The 14,539-nt window shown below is 34.8% G+C and overlaps 1 protein-coding gene across 5 annotated transcripts in view; it reads right to left on the reverse strand.

The window, feature by feature from the left end:
• PDS5B (PDS5 cohesin associated factor B) overlaps positions 1-14,539 on the reverse strand; it is a 112,840-nt gene that overhangs the window by 35,154 nt on the left and 63,147 nt on the right. For all 5 annotated transcript variants that reach the window (XM_030475803.1, XM_030475801.2, XM_030475802.1 and 2 more), the window contains 9 exons: positions 13,752-13,800; positions 12,186-12,325; positions 11,993-12,108; positions 10,115-10,220; positions 8,020-8,180; positions 7,304-7,427; positions 6,378-6,536; positions 5,521-5,589; positions 695-831 (listed from right to left, as the gene is read on the reverse strand). In XM_030475803.1, the coding sequence (XP_030331663.1) occupies positions 695-831; positions 5,521-5,589; positions 6,378-6,536; positions 7,304-7,427; positions 8,020-8,180; positions 10,115-10,220; positions 11,993-12,108; positions 12,186-12,325; positions 13,752-13,800 (1,061 nt within the window). The remainder of the gene's footprint in view (positions 1-694; positions 832-5,520; positions 5,590-6,377; positions 6,537-7,303; positions 7,428-8,019; positions 8,181-10,114; positions 10,221-11,992; positions 12,109-12,185; positions 12,326-13,751; positions 13,801-14,539) is intronic.

Raw genomic sequence — 14,539 nt, forward strand, 5'->3', positions numbered from 1 at the left:
AAAACCTTTTTACTTAAACTGGCATGATCCATGCAAGCCATTAATGGCTTTTACAGACATGAATTTTCAGTATTTGGCAAGCAATAGTGGCTGACAACTTGTCACTTCTCCTACCACAGAGGATTAAGAAGATAGAGAAAAACAAATAAATTGCTTGACAAATCATCTAAAAGGTAAATTATTTATTGAGACTTAATCCTCTTTACACATTTTCCTCTTGTTTTCACTTTTAGAGGCCTCAAGGGATTAAAGTCTGCCTTCAAGCAAACTGCCTTATGTACTAGCTATTCCCACCCGGTTTTGCGCAACATGCTATTATCTTCTTATTAGAAAGGCCGTCTATTGGCCTTCGGCATATACAACAATTGTACATCAGGAAGAGCAAACTGCATAAAAAATTAAACCCAATTTTCAACATGAAAGAGGAAGTTACAGTTTATTCTTGCAATACCAGTAATGGCCCTTTGAAGAAAGGGATAAAACAAAGATGATAAAAACACTAACATACAGCTTTATCTAGTGTTAAAAAAACTGAGACTCAGCAAACTTATGTAAGCATCCAGCCAAGCTTACCATCAGTTCTTAGGAAATAAGATGTATAAATCATTAAGCAGTCTAACAGAATAGTCTAAGTATTACTTCAACTAAAACTCTCCCCACCACATCACCACAAACGTTACCATCTGTTACATACCTAATTTTCCCCTGCTCTGTTAAATCACCATCACTGTGTAATATCGTTGTTAGCAACCTCAGAGTAGAAGTTCCTGACTTGCTGTGGTTGTTCTTCATTCCTAGCAACCACCGAACCATCATCTTGATAGCCTGAATCTGGAGAAAAAAAAAAAAATTGATAGGCAGAAGCCAAATCACAGAATGAGCCTCATTTACTTTAATAATCTTTATCTTAGTTTAATCACACAGTATTTGCCCAAATGCTTTTTGATGCTGTGAACATAAACCTGTCAAGGCTGCAAAACATCATTTGAATACTGAAAAATATACTAGACATACTCTCACTAGACAGCAACATTTTACTGGAAGTCTCAAGCACTTATTATAGCAAATAGAAATCATACAACATTTAGTCAAGGTTTGAACTGTTTCTTCTACTAAGCAATCGCATATTTTGTTCTGTGAAAACATATTATCCTAATTGAGCTTACATCCATTAAACACTGTGGAATAGGCAAAACAGTCTATACTTACTAAGAAAATGTTACTGGATCAAGAAGCAGAAGGCATTTTCATCTTCCTATATTCCTATAATTCCTGTACTTAAACAATCCCTATATATTGTTTATTTATATATGAAATATTTGAGTTTAAGACATGTAAATTAAAAAACACTTCATAGACATTTTGACTGTTAGAGTATCAAACTATATTAAGATAACTTGTTCTAGAAAAGAATTTTTCTTTCATGGCTATTTAAAGAAAAGTCTCAAAGCGTCTTACTTAGGATAACTTGTCTTTTGCCAATGGAAACATCAAGTGTTTCGAGGCAAGCTTCTAAAAGTATGCAGAATCCAGTAGCTATCAAGAAAGACTGAATAATTTCACATTCTTTAGTGAAAATAAAGCATGAATTTTGAGATTAGTTTGGTTTAGTATTTGAATCACTTTGACCTTTCATTTTCCTTCTATATGAGAGCAGAGACAATAAAACAGAAAGAGGACTATCCTCCTACAGCAAAATGAAAATGCTAATCACATAGGCAGCCTTGGGGAAGAAGAAAAACAAACCAAAACCAAGCTTTAGAAAATCTAAGATACTTCTTGTACACAGTAACTTCAAATTTTCTCCTTGATGGGAAAGGCAATTCTAATAACTTTTATATAAACATTCACAATATCACCAAATTAAATTCATCATACAGTTCATCTATTCCATGTAAAAAACTGACCACAATGGTCCCTTCAGATCTAAGTTCTATGATTGCCATCTATACTGGAGTTTATTTTTTTTAGCACCGTAGTCCATTTACTCCACCTACGGAATTGCAATTCTGTTGGGTAACACCAGCAACAGATAGGATGTCTGTCACTCCAGATCTCAAAATGCAAGTAGCATTTGTGGAACAGAAATGAAATTGTCTTGCCCTAGCTTCTGAAGAGTCTTCCACTGGAACAACTGAAAGTATCCACCAGAAGATTTTAATAGTGATAAAACCAATGTAATAATAGCAATAAAACCAACGTAGTAGTAATACTAGTAATAAAAGCAGCAGCAGATCTTCTGTCAGCTTACCAATTAAAATTTCCTCATGCCATAACCAGTACCTATAACCATTAGTGCCTCCTATTTGTTGGGAGGATGGAAATACGCCAACTCTATTTGGTCTTGAAGAACAGCCACATGCTATTTTGTGCCCCAACATCTCTGGTCAGCTCCTGAGCAATTTCAGTTTTAACCTTTGCTTCTTTTCCCGTCTCTACTCCACTGTTTCCTTCTCCTCATTTTACTGTCCAAATCTATCCTAGTCTTCCTTCCATGCGGGAAGTGCTAATCCCAACTCCTTCAGAATTTTCATCTGATCCCACTATGTTCCCTGTTTCTTTGCTGGTGTTACTGATGTGATGACATTCCAGCAAGCCTTTAGAACTAAGCATTCCCACGAAATTAGTACAGGGCATGAGAATTCCCCCAGTCACTGCTTCTGGCTACCTGAAAACTTAAACATGGTATGAGTTTGCACTGCCCTCATGTTTTATTTTTTTTGCTTTGCAGCCAAATAGGATAAACTATCAAGGGATAATTCCAGTTGGAAGGAGTGTCAGGAGATCTCCAGTCCAATCTCCTGCTCAAAGGAAGGTCAGCTATGAAGTCAGACCACCTTGGTCTCAGTTTTATCCATTGTGGTGCTCAAAGCCTCCAAGAATGGAGGCTGCACAGGCTCTCTTGGCAACCTGCGACCTCTTGCAACCTGTTCCATTGCCTGACTGTTCTCAGGTTTTTCCTTATATCCAATCTGATCCTCTTGTTTCAATTTGTGTACCATGAGCCTAGAATCCTCCTCTGAGATTAGAAATTATTATACACGAGATGAAAATATAAAGTCAAAATACAACATGGGTCAGAACCATATCGAAGGCCACAAAAAACTGCTTTATACTCAGCAGCACAACATGAACAACATATATTTGAAGTGCAAGCACAAGCGATAAGAAGTTATCATTTATTAGAGAATAACATGACAGATCTTTGATTTGTTATGAGAAAACTGCAACTATTATTAATTTTTAATATTAAAATTAAAAATTAAAAATAATCAACAGGTAGTTATAATGCTTTTCGCTGATCTAGAGGTTACCATCATGCTTCCATCATAAAAGTACAACGGGCTCCCATCCCATGTAGTGATCCTAGAAACACTGTCTTCCTACATCAACATTATGACACAACAGTTAGCTCAGGTTTCTACTACTTGAGTTTTCAGAGCCACAAACACTACAGGTTTGTGCAGAAGTGGAAAATGAAAGAATGCCCATTTAAAGCACAGTTAGAAAAATAGGATGAGAAACCTTACACTGCTGTGTACATTGAAGGAAACAAGAAATATCACTGCTACTACGTAAGTCTTAATCCACTGCAGGGTACAGAGGAGTATTTAGGACTGGTCACTGTCAAGAAATTACTGCTTTAGAGCAGACACAAGTGCCAGGCATAGGAACTCAAGACTAGCTCATACAATAATTAATCCAATTCATATTTAACACTGTACTGAAACAGTTCTCTACAGACATTTCATTTAAGGTTTAGCATCCAAAACTAAGGGTAGATGTAGTTAACTACATGTGTTAAGCTGGACAATACTAAAATCTTGTCTTTATCAGTCCTTCCCCCTTTCATACTTAAACTTGCTAGTTTTAAGATCCCCGTTAGATATACAGTTTTGTTACAAAGGGAGAAAGACGCTTTTAAAACCAGAGTGAAGAAAAATAGACTGTCAGAGTGAAATCATTTACAAACTAATGGTGTGGCCTGCAGTTATCATTAAATATAGGCCTCTCAGTGGTAATAAATGACAATTAAATTTGCAAATCAATTTTCACAATAACCTGTTTTCACTTGCCAATAAATGCTCCTTACACTTTTCAGGCTTGGCTTCAACTTCAAATTGCCTGAAGATTTTCTATAAACCAATTCCTTTCCAAACAGTCAATTGTAAGAAAAGTTTTATCAACATAAAAGAGCATTTTCGAGAGATATAATAGCTTCATGAATCATTAAAAAAAAAAGAAAAACAATTAATACTTACTGCTTCGAGTTACACGTATACTCACTGAAGTGAAATCATGTCTATTTTAAACTAGCAGTTCATGAAATCAAAACAAACATGCATTCTTTCAACAGTTCTTGGAGTGTACTGTGTAACTATGGAGTTGCACAAATACAAAAAATATCCTTGCTGTAGTCAAACCAATTAAAAGCTAACAAATAAACTCCAAATGCAGCCGAGCACTTCCAGTAAGAGTTCAGTACCAAGCTGGAAACAAAAGTACTTGTTATACCAGCAGAGGAGGTATGCTACAAAGAGTGTAACTTAACAGAGAAGACAACGAACTTTTGAATAAAGTTGCTCTGATGATTTAAAAAGGCATTGGAAATTAAATGACTGCTACACTTAACTTAGAAACAGCATGCTATGAAGTACATGCATCTTACTAATTCTGAAAGAAAATGCAAAAGCACAATCTATTCTTGTTCTGAAGAAAGGGCACTTAAAATGCAAATACAGACATAGGATATATTTTCTATAGTGTAAGTCTATTTCTGATTGAGTCAAAAATTGACTGAGAATATCCATTACCAAGTCCAGAAAATGTAATAATAAACTTATTCCAAAAAATAATAAGCTTGAGATGACATTTTAAAGTAAAAAACCCCAACAAAATCCCCACCCCGTTTTAAAAACTGGGTTGGTTGTTTGTGGTTTGGGTTTTGGTTTTTTTTCTCTTTCCTTAAATCTTGTTGTTTTTCTGGTACACATTGTACACAGAGAAAAGCAATTTAACACATTTCTTCATTTGAGGAAACTGACAAATCCAAACCCAATTTTTACTTTATTTCAAAACAGCACTGAAAGTTTCTTGGAATGTCCTAAAAATCTGAAAGAAAAAGGAAGACTTTAAACAAAGTCTCCATGGTATTTAACTCTTATATGAAACAGGAGGGAAATATATTTCTATATTAACTATGATAACATCTGAAATACTGATGCACACCAAACCTAAGCCTATAACAGGCTATAATAAAAATTCAATAAAGTATATATGTAAATTGATTTACAAAAGCAAAAAAGTACGTGCTTCCAAAAGCAAATTCTTCTGACAATCCAAAAACATGTGTTCTGGTAAGATACTCAATCTAAAAATAGTTATTTCTTTTTTACTTTTAGAAAGGTGACAAGCAGAGAAAAGCAGCTGACAGCTTTAAGAATCCAGTATTAAGAATTATTATTGTGTAATACTGCTATTATTACATAATAATAGCAAAATATAGTAAGTGCTACTTACTTTAACAAGTGTTTCAGGAGAGACTTCTTCATCTGGGACCCAAAGTTTAGTTGTCTTTTTCCCTGGAAGCTAAAATAAATGTTACATTTTGTTACATTGACATTACTCTTTGGTGAAACCTGATGTAATCTCTTTCCTTTTTGCTTCTGAAATCAATACTGGTTAGCTTTATGCCTTCTGTCTTTTATAGAAGTAACAATTAGGGAAGTGAGATACTGTTCTTACCTCTCAATTCAAGTATCAGCAAATGTGACAGCAGTAAAGGGGGTTTTATTGTTGTTACTTGAAAACTATTGCTTTTGAGTGTAATAGCCATTGCTTTCAGATTAATTTCCAGTTTCCATATGCAGTAGATTGAAACCTCAAGAGCACAGTTTTAGACAGTAAATCTTTCCCTAAACAATGGCTGACAATGCACAAGTACTTTTTTCCCGCTTTATAACCACTATCAATACAGAAGTATTAGAAAAACTAAAATTTACAGTCTTCCAATTAGACAGCATATTTTAGTTTCAAACATGTTATACTTCCTAAAAAAAAAAAATAAAAATTCACAACTTGCTTGCTCAAGACAAGGGACTAAGTGAGTGAAGTCAATACCAATTTTCCCCATTAAAAGGCAAAGCATGAGTGATTAAATGCTGTGCTATATAGCTTGTCACATTTGTAAGGACTACAAAATTAGTACTACCTCCTTTCCTGTACTGTGAGTTTTCAATTCAGTCAAACAGTACACATGGACATCTACCACCATATCCAAATGTAGAATCAACGAGCCAAAAATTTTCATAAGTATTTGCCGACTGTCATACTACAGGAGAAGCAGAATCTTAACAAGAGGTTTTAAAAATACTTACCCTATCATTCATTAGCAAATCTTTAACAATAAAAGTGGCGACCAAAGATTTCAAAGGGGCAGCAAATTGATCAGGTGCTAGCATGGCTATGTGGCCAATAGTAACCAATGGTGTGATGAGATGCTCAAAATTGCTTGGATCCAGACTTTTATGCAGTGGCTAGAATAAAGGCAACATATTCAGGTATTACTGATATAATCTGTGTCTTATTGAGGAGATGGCGGTTGGAATTCTGTACTAAGTTGTCCATGAGTATTTATTTGTCAGAAATACAATTTTTAAATAACTACTATTTTGATTTAAAGACACATTCACCAACCCTACAAGTCTTCTACAAATCAAAAGAAAAATCACAAAGAAAGACAAACTGTTTGTTACATCTGCATAGTTCAAAAAGCAGCAGCTCAAGCAGGGCTGTTCAGAAAACAATGTGTATTTCCTTGTTGAAGTGGGCTACATCTCAAGATTACAATCTCAGTAAAAGACTATGATTCAGACTTCAAGATAAGCAGCTGATGGGCACTAAATACATTTGCAGTTATAACTTTAAAATCTATTTAAATAGTCTCTACCATAAATCGATTTTCCTTTCTTTCTATAACCATTTAAATACTTCGCACCAGTCCCAATAAGGACTGGTGTATGGCTCCTCTTCCCATAAAGAGTTCATGGTTCTAGCAAACAGTCCAACACTTTGTTTTACTCTATCATCTGTTAAAATACATAACCTTAAACATGATGGATCATGGGATACAAAACCCCCCTCCACTACCATATTTCAGGCCAAATTGGAGAACAAAGGGAAAAGGGAAAAATATCTTTTGCAAAATTAATACAACTTGCCATATAGATTGCCACTACCTCCCTTAGTTTACATTTGCAATATAAAAGATTAAGAAAAACTAACTTAAATATTTTAATTTTACCTCAAATATCTGTGCAAACTGTGTTTCTTTGCTGGAAAATATTGCATGGATGCAATGAATAGCATACTTGGCTTGACGAGGGGGTCCTTTTTTAGCTTTATGATGTAACACTGGAAGCAAAGCTCTTAAAAAAAAAAAAATACCTTTTCACAAATTGAAAAATCTTCAAAATAGCAAACTAGCAAAAAAGTACAGATACACATATAAAGAACATAACACCTCTGCAGAAGTGCTAATTGTCCTGGTTTTGGCAATTTCTTCAAAGAAAGAAATGGCTTGCAAGTAAAAGCCCCCGGCTTTTATTGATAAAATATCATGTGCTAAAAAAATATTTTATCTGCACAAGTTACTAAATGCTCTTTTGGAAATATTCTTGTCTACACATCCCCATTAAGTTGCAAAGAATGGTTTTACATTGCCATATATTTAATTTAGGAATAAAAAACCCCATGCATAATTCTGAAGGGCAATGATAAAAATTATGGGAGTACCAGTGGTGTATCAGCTGTTGACTACTTTGGATATATTCATTTCAATTTCATTGTTCAAAAAGCACCACATTTTAAAATCATTCACAATCTTTCTCCTGTTTTACCTGAAGTAATACTTTCTTCCAAAAGAATGCAGGATAATACTATAGCATGCAAAGGGAAGAAAGAGAACTTCCAAAAACCCACCAAGAACACTACTCAAACAAAGTAAGACATAAAACTTACGATCGTATATGAGGAAAATCTTCTTCAATTTTACTTCCCGTGTTTTTGAAAATTTGTAATGCAGCTTCTGCCACTTTTTCATCATCCATTTTCAAGCAAGCCAGGAGAGATTCAAAAGTTTCAGCTGAATGAAATGAGATAGGGTGTGTAAATGAAAGTACCTGCCAAAATAAGACGAAAGCCATGTTAATATTCTTTTAAAGGTCCACTTACATAGAACATTCCGTCAAGAGTAATTTTCCACTGCCACACTGCAATATTTATAATACTCTGCCTGGTTTTGTCACATGATCCACATTTCTCTTTTCCTGACTTTTGGGTTTTTTTTTTTAGTACGTCCTAAACTTCTTTGTCTTTATACATGATCTCATCAGTTTTAGTTTCATTCTTCAGTCTCGATTTCTTCTGTTATTGTGAACATGCACTTCTTAGTGGCTACATCTACATCAGCAAGTACTGGGTTACAGCAGAAGCAGATCTTAAGAGAAACAACTGATACTAAGGAAGCAATATTCACATTTCAGGGGCTTTACTTCAGAGTATTTCTAGACAGACTTGAACTCACTTTACCATTGCAACACAACATGTGCTTCTGAAGCCCATCTCATAAGTTTCTCTAAAAGGAATCCAGCTTATGTGCTCCCAGACTTCATGCTTGTTTGCTAAGCGGAATAAGCGGTTGCACTTTGAATTGAAGTTCCTATCTCTAAAATAGTAATATAGACATACCCAATAGGGTCTCTAGTCTCTCAAGCTTTATACAGCAGCTTATCAGATCTTCTACCTCTCCTTCAGATTCCTGGACTCTGCTTTCAAGTATGACAGTCCTCCCACGTTTAAAAAAAGAAAATAAAAATCCTCTCTTGATCCTGCCTGAAAGTTTGTCTTCTCTTCATTTGTAAGTGGCTGTTGATTACTAGTCTCTTTCATACCATACTCTGCCCCATGGCAAAGAAACAATCCTCAAAATCTTGGAACTTCTCTACACTCAGTTTTTAATTTTCACCAAGTTCCCTTCCTTCCCACTTCACTGAATGGCATTCCCTTTTCTAGACTCCTGCATTTGTCCTTTCTGGATTCTTCTCATGGTGTACAGACCACCTTCCTTAGGGCAATCTTACTCCTCTTCCTTACACGTGTCATGCCAGTTCATATGAATATTTAAGTACTGACCTGGAAGCTGTCTTTCAAATATGTAGTCCCTTCTGACATGATTCATTCCTATTCAGATTCATTTTTGTGCTACTGGCTTTTTGCACTTTTACTAAACATGCACCTGGTTAAAGAGGCACATACTCTCAGATGAATCTACTAGGCCCCTAGTTGATCTAAGATATTCTGAAAACTTCAGTATGGGAGTCCTTTAGATTTTGAGGCTTCTGAACTCAACCCACACCTGGACCACTCCCAACACAAACATGTAACTGAGGTGGTACTACAGCGTAAGTACCTTTCTGTTCAAGTACAGGCAAAGCTGACACTACACTGTACTCTTAGCCTAAAGTCTTTAAGAGAAACTAAGTGAAACAAAAAGCCCTACATAATGGCATTTTAAAAGTTTCATGCATATAACAGTGTTTGTAAATAACAGTGATCAGTCCTTTTCTTTCCTCCTAGCAAAAAGGGAGAACAGAATAAGAAATTGTGTACAGTTTCCCCACAAATGCATCTTTATGGGGTTTCCTATGTTAACTGAGTCTCCAAGATTATACAGAGTTGAAATAGGTAAGACACAAATTTATGAGGAACTACTAGGAACCACAGCATGACACTTACATACAAGTACGGTTCCAAAAGTATTGTAACTATATTCAAAAGCAACTCAATTCACACTCTAATAAATCAAAAATCAGCCACTGATGTCACACACACAACTACTTTTGACTGCCAGAAAAAACTTCTAAATTATTTATAAAATAACTTTACTTACGTGCCATGCAAGATGAGCATAGAGAACAAAACCCAAACCAGTATTCTTTCAGACAGCCAACCCCATGCTTATGGCTAAAGATACTGAGTGCTAATTAAAAGTTTATTTTAACAAAGTTGTTTCAGAAAGTTTTACATGCTCACTGACCACCAGGAGTATACTTGCCTTAAGCAATTCAAGACCTGCCCTGATTGCCTGGTCAGTAGGTACACCCTCATCTTCATCATCAGCTGTTCCATCTATAGACTTGTTTACTTGCTTGATAAGGGCACTGAAGAGGAAAACAAAGTATGGCCTTGTATTTACTGCAATCCACTGTGTATGACAGTTTTCAAAAGATATAATCTTATTAATGGAATTCATTTAAAACTTAAAACATAAGCTTGTTATAAAACAAATGTGTCAACTACGTACATAACCTGGTTACCCTCATCTCCTATCTAATTCAAAGTTTATGAAGTATTAAGTTAAAAAAACCTAAGATGAAAGAACCATAAACAAATTACTCCGGAAGGATGACCAAAATAAGAAATCAATTTGAGTACCACAAGCGACAAATTCAGGTAAGAATTATGGTGAGGCTACCAGCTGCTATGGATTCTTACATTGTAAACAGTTATTTTCCATTTATTTGTTAAGTATACAATCCAGAGGAAAAAAAGTAACCATTAAACAGCTTTACTAAGAGTTGATGAAATATTTAAAAGATCTATTTTCTGCATATTTCACCTTGACAGTAATGCTTCATTTTCTCCTTACACTGTACCCTAGGAAAGGAAATTATTATTGAAATGATCCTATTAGTGCATGGTGTAGGCAGCTTCCCTATCATGAACTGAAAAATATTCAGAATATTCCTTCACTACATCCTGTAAATGATATTTACAGCAAAAAAAAATCCCCAAACCAAACAGCCCCAAATGAAAATAAATTAGAAAACCCCAACTGGTCACAAACCAAGGGCAAGACCTCCTAGCCAGACTTCCCACACTGCACTTTTTTTTCCTGCCCCTAATTGGACAAAAATGACCACATAATAAAAACAAAAAAACCCACAAACCCCAAACAAAAACCCCAAACCTCCAAAACCAAACACGCACAGACCCCCAAAATAAACAGTGACTTTCAAAAATGAAGTGAGAGTTTAGTGAAATTTTACAAAGATGCAAGAAAACCAATTCTGTGGCAAAACTGAAAATATGGACTTTTTACTACTTTTTTTTTTTTTGCTTGTATACTGTAAGGCAATCAGTAGGTAGACTGAAATAAATATTACAACTTTGTGCCACCTGTGAATCTTACTTTAAATATACATTTTATATTACTTCTATGAATGTGAAAAATGTATTTTCAAATTGAAAGTAAAAATCCAGCTACACGTTGTACTTGCTCCAAGATCAGAAACAGATTAAATGAAATCTGAATGGCTCCATTACATTACGTACATGACGGGCAGAAACTGAAAAGCTCAAGTACTTAAGAGTCAAGTACTACAGTTGGAATTAACAGATAAGAATTTACCAGTATTTAGAAGTACCTGTCTCTAATAAGGTACCAAATATCTCAAAATACAGCTGTTAAATAATCATTTCAGCAATTACATTTTTCCCCTCCCATAATTTAACTGGCTTACTTTTCTTTAAAGTCTTGATACCTCATCACCATAATCTCTACTTCCTCAGTTAAATTACTGTTTAGAACACACTATGAGCTAATATTCCGTGTGGAAAACTTCAGTGAATAGCCATGGACAGATATTTCCTTTAAAATCAGTCAATGACTCACAAACCAAACTTTGCCCATCAGCAACGCATCCATTTTTACTGACAGGTTGTCATGGCTGTGTTGAATGACAATTCAATTGTTTCTGTGGCTACATTCTGAACTAGGACACAAAAACCCCTAAGCAAGGGGAAACAGAAGAAAATACTGCAGGTTACCAGGTCTTAAACCATACCTCCCAGTCCATTACTGCTTAAAGTTGAAATAAGAAACCCTGATTTCAAACCCTGCAATCTACGGCCAACACACACACAAGAATACCTGATGGATTCAGTATCAATGTGCACAGGAGCAATTCTCTCAAGAAGAAACTTTATCATTTCCAGGAAAGGATTTGTTGGTTGTTTTGGATTGCCCAGCTTCTTTGTAATTTCCCTCTGCAATACAAGTTTCAATTAAATTTATAATCAATTCAGTTCCAAAAATATTTCCATATTGTAAGAGCAATTCTTACCACACATCCTTCAGCCTGTTTGCAAGAACATGTTGGGCTAACAAGCATTTCTAACTGACTTCTTATTTTTTCATCATCTTCTAGAACTTGTGTGAACTTTTTCATGAAATCTTGAGCTTTCCCTGGATCAGGAAGGTTTCCTTTAAATAAGCAAAAGAAAGCACTATTTAAGAAGTATGAAGTATCAGTATTGTAAATTACACAAGTTTGAAATGTTACACCAATAAAGCTTCTATGTGTGCTTAAGTTAACAAAAGAGGAGGGGGGAGGAAGAGAGGAAGAGGGGTAAACAACCAAACACCACAAAACAAACACAAGACCCAAACCATAAAACACTTTAACTTATGCTGACACATCTATGAGGACACCAATTTCTAAATATTTGTATACCCACAGACCTCCCCACGCTATTTCCTTTCCTCGGCCTTCACACGCATTTTGCAGCATATCTAGTTGTTCTTGTTAATAACATTAACAGCTGAAGCTGACCTTAGAATGCAAGGTCTATAACCCTACAGAAAAATATACTCTGTACATAGCTCACCTTATATGACAGGTGTGGAATAACATTTAAAGGGTATTTTTGCTAAATTACTCCTCCAGTAAGTTTAAGCTGTACAACAGTTTACAACATTTAAAAAAAAATAATAAAAAAAAAGCTTTTAAAATGCGTCTCTTAAACTACATATTAATACTAGCACTGAGCAAAGTTGGCACAGAAAATAGTATAGGACTACAGGATAGTTAGTTCTAAACAAGTTCTACTAAGTATTTCTTTCATTGTATTTGTTTTGGTTTTTTTAATGCGACCCAGAATTAAAAGCAGTAGAAAAATTACAAACTGAACAACTTTTATAATATAAAACAAAAGGAAAAAAGGATTTGGAACATGGCCAACCAGGTAGTAAGATTCAGTTTTTCCTCCACATTTTTACAAAAATGTACATAGCTTTAAGCAGCACCAGTTTTTGCCAGAACAGATGGCTTTTTTTTTCTTTTTTTTTTTTTTTTTTAAATAAAAAAGGTTGATTTAAAAACAATGTTTCAGAACTGTAAAGCAAGTTTTTCTTCTTTGTACTGGTTTTAATTCAATTGGCATGGTGGGCTAGGGGGAACAAGACGTGTTCCTTTAGGGTTGATGGTTTTTTCTTTGCTGAGAATTCAGATTACACAGAAGTTCTTCAGTTTCTAAAGTGTCTTCCCTGCTACTGAACCCCAATTCTTTTGTGCTCTCCCAACAGCACTTACAATGCCAACACCTCAAAGAGAGATAAGTTAGTAGATATTTTGGTAGAGATAGTAGAGATTTTGAATTAATCCACAACAGATACAGCCAAAATGTCATGTGATAAGCTTCATGAGTGGAGACTTTTTACAGTAAGGAAGCAATTCTGCTTACCATTGTCTTAATTCTTTAAAGCATATTGTTACATCATGTTTATCATGATTTTTTGTATTTTTTTATCTGTTAAAAAACTTTTTAATAAGCTTATCTCAAATGATATTTAAAGCAAGAAAGCAATACAGTTAAACTGTAATTTTAAAACTGTAAATATTTCAACTTACTCGTTATAACCATCACTTTTGAGAATATAGCTTTACTGCTGGCATCTGTCTGTAAGTCACAAAAGAAAAATGGATTAAGTAAAAATTTTACATTATATATTTCCACTTGGATACTGAGTGAGCAAAATACCACAATGCATTATCAACAAGTCAGCACCCATTTTGATAACACATCAGTGTGTTAGAAATCAAAACTACCATTGCAAAGTTAATGCCAGAGAGGTACAGGAAGTAAAAGGTAGGTCACACCTACAGTATCACCATCTCAGATACTTATGTAAAACACTTTTATTACTTTTCAATCTACTCTGTAACTTACGAACAGCACAAATGGGTTATTTCTGTAACTGTTTTCCATCTAAAGCCTCTTTGGTTTTTAAATATAGAATGGACAGCAAGTATTAAATGCACTTTATCTTCTTGTTCACATATTGATTCTAAGTAGTCTTCGTAGTAGTCCCCAACTTAATGTAAAGAACAGAGCAAGTCAACAATAAGACAACTGCTAGCCCTGTTCAGCTGAACAGGGAAGGCAATAATTGTGGAAGTAACAATCACAGACCATAACAACAAAACGAATGAGAATATAACTGCATTTCAAGAGATCTGTGAAGCTTAGATTTCAGTGAAACTGTTACTGATGTAAAGTCATCCAATAGCACCTTACAAGCAAAATAAGTGAAGCAAAACAGCCTTTTTATTTAATTTATTTTCCTTCTGTCAGTAATTCTTCTGGTACAGGATTTCAAATTCCACATGCAAAGTCCACCTTAAGAGTTAGTTCTGGC

Source organism: Strigops habroptila, chromosome 2 (genome assembly GCF_004027225.2).
Source record: "Strigops habroptila isolate Jane chromosome 2, bStrHab1.2.pri, whole genome shotgun sequence".
Lineage (NCBI taxonomy): Eukaryota > Metazoa > Chordata > Aves > Psittaciformes > Psittacidae > Strigops > Strigops habroptila.